Source organism: Zingiber officinale, chromosome 6A (genome assembly GCF_018446385.1).
Source record: "Zingiber officinale cultivar Zhangliang chromosome 6A, Zo_v1.1, whole genome shotgun sequence".
In the NCBI taxonomy this organism is placed as follows: Eukaryota; Viridiplantae; Streptophyta; class Magnoliopsida; order Zingiberales; family Zingiberaceae; genus Zingiber; species Zingiber officinale.
The window spans coordinates 14,895,539-14,904,326 of NC_055997.1; the positions used below are offsets into that span (position 1 = coordinate 14,895,539).

The window sequence follows — 8,788 nt, forward strand, 5'->3', positions numbered from 1 at the left end:
TGAATAACATTGACATGACTTAAAATTTCCACAATATTGTCCATGCCTACGGAGTTAATCTTTGCTTCCTCTTTACTCGATTTCTTTTTAAACCTACATTAATATGACTTATAATTGGCACAATATTGTCCATGTCTATGGAGTTAATCTTTGTTTCCTCGATTTCTTTTTAAACCTACAATCTCGAGCATAATGCATAGATTTTCCACAAACAAAGCATGCTCCTTTGGGCTTTCCTTTGGCTTTCTCTATATACTTTTTTGGATGAAGTGGATTTCCTCTCGTCTTATTATTATTGTTAATTTTCATTGGCCGATTTATGACGTTGGCCTTAGAAGTGCCTTCATAAGAATTTTCATTCTTATCTCTCATCATAGATTCTTCCTCAATAGGCAAATGTTTTTGTATTTGTTCTAAAGAAGAATCTTCAGAACTATGAAGAATATTTTTTTGATAACTTTTCCAAGTAGATGACAATGTTTCTATGATTGCATTGACTTGAAAAGATTCCAATAACTCAATTTTTACAGCTCTCATTTTGTTAATAATAATTTGCAATTCATGTACTTGGGGCAGCAATGATTTGTTATTAAGAAATTTAAAATCAAAGTATTTTGAAATTTAAAACTTCTTGGTCCCTTCTTCTTCCGCTTTATACTTATTTTCCAATGCTTGCTATATTTTCTTAACAGAGGCAGTGTTTGTGTAGAGATCATAGAGACAATCAGACAAAACATTTAAAATATCACCACGACACATCAATTCATCTCGTTTTTGTATTTGTTCTAAAGAAGAATCTTCAGAACTATGAAGAATCTTTTTCTAATAACTTTTCCAAGTAGATGACAATTTTGCTATGATTGCACCGACTTGAAAAAATTCCGATAACTCAATCTTTACAGGTCTCATTTTGTTAACAATAATTTGAAATTCATGTACTTGGGGTAGCAATGATTTATCATTAAGAAATTTAAAATCAAAGTATTTTGAAATTAAAAACTTCTTGGTACCTTCTTCTTCCGCTTTATACTTATTTTCCAATGCTTGCCATATTTCCTTAGCAGAGGCAGTGTTTGTGTAGAGATCATAGAGACGATCGGACAAGACATTTAAAATATCACCACGACACATCAATTCATCTTGTTTCCTTTTATCTATTTTGGCCCTTAGATCTTTGTCTTCTTTATTAGTTGGTTTCGGAATGTCTTCCAAATTTGGATCAAGAATGTACAAGATCTTCATTACAGTCAGTAGAAATTTCAATTTGTCTTGCCAACGTATAAAGTTTGTTCCGTCGAACCTATTCAGTTTGACCATGTCTTAATTCATAAACTTTAGTGTTGCCATGGTTATTTCACGCTCCATTATTCCTTCGGAGATCCAACAAAATATAGTTTTTAGATTGTTGTAAAAATGATATGAAGTGATCTCTAAAATTAGGAAACAAATGGTTGAAGACTTGAAACATGTACAAGGTACATTTTCGTAAAAACTATATTTATCTCCTCTAATGTTACTTAAGGGAGCAATGACAAATAGTTTTTGAGATATGACAAGTCTTTGCAATATTTTCTATAAACAACAATAGAAAATATTTTGAAACTAAGAGAATATATAAAAATCGGATGAGAGAAAAAAGAAAATTTGTTGTATTTATCTTCACAATCTATAATCTATTTATAGACTTAAATAGTCACATCCAAAGGTCACAATGAATGAATATGCCTCTTGCCAAAAGACATGCATCAAAAGACATAACTTATTTTCAATTTTGAAAATTAAAAAAACTACTAAGCTCCAAATTAAAATATGAACAACCATAATTTTACTTTAAATATCCATTCATTTAGGTTTATTATTTCCTTAATTAATTTCAACAAATAAATTCTAACATTAGATAAGATCAGAGTTAGCGCTGTAGCCTATGCAGGCCGTCGCTGTCGGGTTCGTGAAGAAGGCGGTGACAGAGAGCAGGGCAAGAGGGCGGCAGGTGTCACGGCTGGAGGAGTGCATCAAGAGTTTGGAGGAGGAGAAGCGCAAGATCGAAGCTTTCAAGCGCGAGCTCCCTCTCTGCATGCGTCTCGTCTACGAGGGTCGGTCCGATGCTCCTCCCTTCTGTCCTTCCCTTATTTGATTTCGCCTGGATCCTTTTAGGTTAAAATTAGTGTTCTTTTGTTTGGGAATTTCTATCGTAGTGATCGAGGAGTTGAAGAGGGAGATCGATCGGTTCCGCGCCGAGGGTTTCGGGCCTGTGTTCCAGGAATTCACGCCGATTAAGGGCAAAATCAACGAGAGTAGCTCGGATTTCAGAGATAAGAAGAACTCGATGAGCTCGTTCCAACTCTGGATCTGCGAGGAAAGTAAAGATACCAAAAACATGACAAGATGAACTTTAAAGAGGTTGGAAATGCATAATTCTTTGCCATTTATTTGGGGGAAAAAATTGAATCTTTGTTCATTTCTCGGAGGATTTTTGCTCTTAATGGATTTCTTTGGTTCCGATTGCAGAAATCAGTATGTTATTCTCGGAACGGCGGAGATGCGTCCCTGCCGGTATTGGAACTATACAGCTTCAAGGCGGAAGATGAGACTGCCGCTGTGTTGTCTGACCTCTCTCTGTGCTCTACCGCGATCACTCATGGCTTTGTGACTCAGGCCATCAATAACCTTCCAGTTGGCGGCGCCTGGCACACACTGTGGCTTGCATTCGCAACAGAAGCAGCCTAGGAAGATGAGGAGGTTTGTGCTCGCGATCCCTCCGGTGCTCATGGTAAGACCTCGGTTGAATCAATTGCTAGGATAACTCCTACAGGTTGATGTTTAGTCCCACATCTAAATTTCCACATTCTTTGATCAATATACAATATAACCATACGACACATGAACCACAACCCATGGGATGAAGTGATAGGATTTTAGGGTCCAGGAAAATCCCCGGGTCATCTACTGCAGTGATGCGGTTGTGTAATTATGGTCCATTAATCTGATTGTATCCTATTCTTAGAGGGCTGAGACACGTGTGGAGCCTTTCGATCAGATTGTGGATTCATGACCGTTCTTTCATAGTAATTCACTTGGCCTTACAAATGGGTTAACAGAACGGGGCTTATAATCTCATGGGTAATTTTTAAATAAATATATTACTTTTTTTTGTTTTTGGATGCTTTTGACAATTACAATTATAATGTAACAAAAATTTATTTGTTTGAAGGTTTTAATAAACAACCTAGTTTAATATTTTATTATATTATCCTTAGTTACAAAACTAATCATATATATTATTATTTAATTTAAACTCTACGTTTTTTTATTTTTTTCATGTTTTTCTTTATTTTTATGTGTTTTATTTTTTATTATTTCTTTTCGTTTTTTTTTAATTTTTTAAAGTTATTTAATTTTTTTTATCTTTTATGTGTTTTTTTATTTTTTATGGTTTTTATTTTTTTATAAATTTTTTAATTTTTTATGTTTTTATTATTTTTATGTTTTTATTTTTAATATTTTTTTACATTTTTTCTATTTTTTTTATGGGTTTTAATTTTTCCCCATTTATTATTATTTTTTAATGTTTTTTCTAATTTTTAAAATTTTTAATGTTTTTTCTATTTTTTAAAATTTTTAATGTTTTTTTTATAATTTTTAAAGTTTGGTAAAAGTTTTTTATTTTATTATATTTTTTATTTTTTTTATTTTTTCTTTATTTTTTCTTTTTTATCGTATTTTCTCTTATTCGAGGGTATTTTGGATAAAAAAAATTTCATTAATCTCAAAATCAAGAAAAATCTCAATTTTTCGAGATTTTCTGATTCCAGGTTGCATGCTCTTTTTGTTGACGTGTCGGACATGGAATATTATCCGGGAATCATCGATTACTTAAACCAAATAAGGTTTTCGTTGATAACCTTGGATGGATAATCAAGGTTATCAAGGATACTCCTGAACCATACGCACTCTTAGTTTTTTGTTAATGATAAATTAATCGGATTGTATCCCGTTGTTGGGAGGACTGAGACATGTGAAGCCTTTCGATCATATTATGAATTCATGACCGTTCTCTTATAGTAATTCACTTGACCTTACAAAATGAATTAATAGGATAGAGTTTATATTCCTATGGACAATTTTTTTTTAAAAAAATATTAAATAAAATAATTTATCAAAATATATTACTCATTTCTTATTTTGGATGTTTTTGACAATTACAATTAGTTTTTTTTGTTAATGATAAATTAATCAAATGGATATATCTTGATTCAAATAGCAATTGTTTGATCTCCCAACAAATAAGTTTTTTAACTCAAAGATGCAATTAGCTATATACCAAGGAGATGGGAAGTTCTTTTTATCGCTGAGTAGAGTTGTTAGGTAGGTCAGGCCGGTCCATTAAAAATTTATCATCTTGTAGAGTCATGATAGTCCAACGATTGAGAGAACCCAGTACGACGTGGCTCTTCCACCAGCATCCTTCTGATGTCACGCAGTCACCACGCTCCTCTGTCGTGACATGAGCATAGGATATCGTCGGCCATGGTTGCTGGCGACACTGAAAAAGATTCAGTGTAAATAGTTTTCGTTATAGAAAACCAAAAAAAACTACTACTTCAATCAAAGGTTTATAGAAATGTGGAATACATATACAATACAGCTACAAACACAGAAAATGTGAAATTGATTATCCGAGTATATGGAGAAACCTAGCTAGGGCCATGATATGTGACCTCCCCACTACGCTCAGCCCGATAAACATCATAGGAATTATCTTGTATATCAAAATTCAAAATGTAATAGAAAATCAATTAGAAGTTGGTGGAGATGAAATATAAGATATGAAACACCAGATGCAGCAGCTTCTTTGATGCGCAGATAGTACTGCTTCTATCTGAAACCAAGGGAACCAATAACCAAATGGGGTTGAAACCGCATAAAGTCTCAGTAAAAAATGGAATCTCAAAAGGCAAGTTCTGCGAGCATGAAATAATGCCATTTTCTAACATTTTTTAGAGAAATTAAACAAGTATGTAGTTAATAATTGCAGTAATCAGCTAACCTTCTGTTTGAATCCTGCTTGAATGTTATAAAAGATGAAAAATTGTTCAGCTTTTGTTTGCAGCGAAATGATTACATAAAAAGGTGAAAATTGTTCAGCTTGAGCAAAATCTAACTATTATCACGAAATATGAAGGGCAAGGAAATGCAGAACGATTGGATCAAATGCCTAATCTACACTTTTATCACCTTCCGCTTCTCTTTCGGCTATAAATCAACAAACAAAGCAGTATGGATCACCATGATCCTAGAAAATGAATCGAAACCTAGATCCAGACCCCAAAAATTCCATGTTTCGCATGAGAAAAATTTATAAATTCAGATGTAGTACCATACCTTTAAAATCGAGCTCAAAAGTCCCATCCACCACGACGGACGAGCAACGATAGCTTGCAAAAGAAACAGTGTGGCCGTTCCACGACATCTCTATGAGAACAATCGTTCCACAGTCAACTAAATGAGATGGCAGCCGGTTGGAGCTCACCGGCCATTTTGGGCGGCGACGGATGAGCAACGACCGCTTGCAAAAGAAACAGTGGCCATTCCTCAACATCACAGTCAACTAAATGAGATGACAGTCTGTTGGAGCTCACCGGTCATTTTGGACGGCGTTACAATCTCGGCCAAAGCCCTAATTGGGCCGTACAAATTAAGGCCCAATTGATAGACAAAAAAATGCATTTTTATGAAAACATGAGGTCTACACCACCCTATCTCTCTGTATAAATAATAACGAGCCCCCTCGGGGCGGTGTGATTATTAAGTATGGGATGTTGCCACATGAGGTCTTGGGGTCGAAATTCGGCGTGACAGAGCATGATCTCCCCCATGTCTTGGCCATTTGTACTAATGGCTAGTAGTCACCCATGATTTACCTCCTCCGTGTTGGTCTAGGGACGGATTGGTGCCCCCCATGCGTTTATTGCCAATCACTGCGGGTGTAAAGTAATCTTAGCGCATTCAGAAGATTGGGCCAGTTCAAAGCAGATGTTACATTCAAAGCTGTCTGTCCGCTCAAGGAAGAGTTCTGCGCGGATCCCCACTAGACGAAGACGACGACTCCCCAATTCCACTTGCCATCTATGATGCCGCGAAATCGAAACTTGCAAAATGAGAAGAAAAGAAACAAACAAGGAGGAGGATACAACAAAACCTGATCGGAACTGAAAACATTGATTCAATGGGAATTCAATGAATTGTCGAACAACCAAACCCTAGCTTATACTCGAGAACGCGGAATCAGAATCAAATGGATCCAACGAGATGTCTTTGCGAGATCATGATTCCCAAATGATAATACTCATATCTTCTATCGTTCTAGGTTTGAACTCGACGACACAAACATATTTCAGACGCGAAAGAGGGCAAATATGTAAGTTCCACCCACAAAAGAAAATCTCACGAAATCACAAACAAAAACCTAATCGATAGCGAGAGTAGAGAACAAGGAGTACCTGGAATCGAAATGGATCGGGACAGGTCAAGAGAGACTTCAAACAGTCGCAAATCGAGGAAGAAGATGAAAACGAAATATATTTGTGAATGAGGAACGATCAAGCACGCGATCCTCGATTCCTAGGGCGGAGGAAGCTTCGAGATACTTTCATCGTCACGAAGCTACCGGATCTCTTTTATCTAACGGGTTCGGGTTCAAACCGTTAGAATTAGTTTTGAGAATTTACCTTTTCTTCAAAATGATCTCTCCTAATTTTCAATCTCTTAACTTCATTAAAAAAAATATGAATATATAAATATAACATAATATTGAATAATTTTTTAAATTCAATATCACATTTTATTTTTACTAAAATTTCCATAATATGTCTATTTTATGTTAAAATAAAGTATCTAATTGATTGTTCAATTTTCATTAAAAAAAAAATTAAAATTTGCACAATATTTTTGTCATGAATGTAAAACATTCTAAATATGCACGAGAAGAATAAAATATGGTGTATATATATATATATATATATATCTGAGGTTAACAAGATTGACCTTGTTTTCACCATCAAATTATATATATATATATATATATATATCTGAGGTTAACAAGATTGACCTTGTTTTCACCATATAATTTGATGGAATAAGACAGTATATGTCAGGTTAACAATGGACCTTATTTCCTCCCTATCAACTGATGGAGAAGAAAAACGAAAGATGAAGCTTAAAATAAAGGGCATTCTTTTGGACTGAAATTAATCATCCTAGAATTAATCGAAATAAATTAGATATCCGATGCCAATAAAAAAAAAAAATACTAGAAATAGCATTAACTACACCGTGAAGATTAATCCTAATAGATTGACTATCATTTTTCAATTTCTTTTCTAAGATCCTAAATTAGAGAGCCTCTCCTTTACATAGCTCCTAATTGACACATGAACTTCCTTGTGGTTACAAGTAGGAGAAGGCTGAGATTTAGATAAAGACATCTCAAGAGAGAGAAAGTGCTAATGGTCCAATTCAAGTATATTGCATTATATATATATATATATATATATATATATATATATATATATATATATATATTAAAGTATCATAAAATATGATACTTTTTAATTTCACTTATCTAGTTTATTATATACTTTTTAAGTGCATTAATTAGGTTTTTAAATACATAAATCAGGTTTTTAAGTGTATAAATCAATAAAAAAATTTACCTAGGATCTCATAGAACCTTAAGTCAACTCTATTGTAGGTGTATCATGCGTAAAAATTAAATCCTAAATTATTTAGGAATGTTCCTGTCCTCTTACCGTCCAACAAAATTGAGAGGAATTAGAGTATATATGAGAAGCTAGGGTAGGAGCGACCGACAGGCCTAATAAGGTAATAATTTGAAGACCAAGATTTGTAATATTTTCTCTCATGATAAATGGTCGTGTTGGCCAACAAGTATGACTGTAATCAAGTGTATATATATATATATATTAGTTAAATGTTTGACATAAATTATAGAGGATAATATTATTAGTTGAGCTGGATAATAAAAAGAAGTTATGGAAATATTTGGTTTACATGTTTTCCATTTCTATTTTCTAAAAAGTACACGTTTTTTAAAAAATAGTGTTTGACTTGTATTTTTCACATCTATTTTTTTTAAAAAATAGAAAAGTCATTTTTTTTATTTTCCAAAAAATACATATTTTTCATAAAATAAAAATGTAAACAGGGATAACCTCAAACCAAACTTAGGGGGTGTTTGGTTAAATGATAAGAATGATTATGAGTATGAGTTTGATAGTAGGGTGGAATGAGAATAGGAATGGAAATGAAACCCATCAAGTTATATGAGTTTGGTTGATTCTCATAAATCTAGTAATCATTCCCAAAATGTCATTACCAAACCCACAATCCAAACACTATCTTTTACTATCATTACATTCCCTCATTCCCAAACTCATCAACCAAACACCTCTTGATAGGTTTGGGAATGAGGGAATGGAATGATAGTAAAAGATAGTGCTTGGATTGTGGGTTTGGGAATGTCATTTTGGGAATGATTACTAGATTTATGGGAATCAACCAAACTCATATAACTTGATGGGTTTAATTTCCATTCCTATTCCCATTCCACCCTACTATCAAACTCATACCCATAGTCATTCCCATCATTTAACCAAATGCCCCCTAAGTTTGGTTTGAGTTTATACTATTTTTAATGAAATAAGAAAATAAATGTATTTGAGATGACGTAATATGTTAGAAATAAACTAATGAGTAAATTATGATATGT

General features: G+C 33.5%; 1 protein-coding gene across 1 annotated transcript; it reads left to right on the plus strand.

Annotated features, from left to right (window-relative positions):
- The first annotated feature begins 1,895 nt into the window (after positions 1 to 1,895).
- Positions 1,896 to 3,036, plus strand: LOC121993745 (myb family transcription factor EFM-like). Its single transcript, XM_042548078.1, has 3 exons — positions 1,896 to 2,093; positions 2,196 to 2,400; positions 2,509 to 3,036. Exons 1-2 carry the CDS (start codon positions 1,925 to 1,927, stop codon positions 2,387 to 2,389), a joined length of 363 nt encoding a protein of 120 aa, XP_042404012.1. The 5' UTR covers positions 1,896 to 1,924; the 3' UTR covers positions 2,390 to 2,400; positions 2,509 to 3,036.
- The last annotated feature ends 5,752 nt before the right edge of the window (positions 3,037 to 8,788 follow it).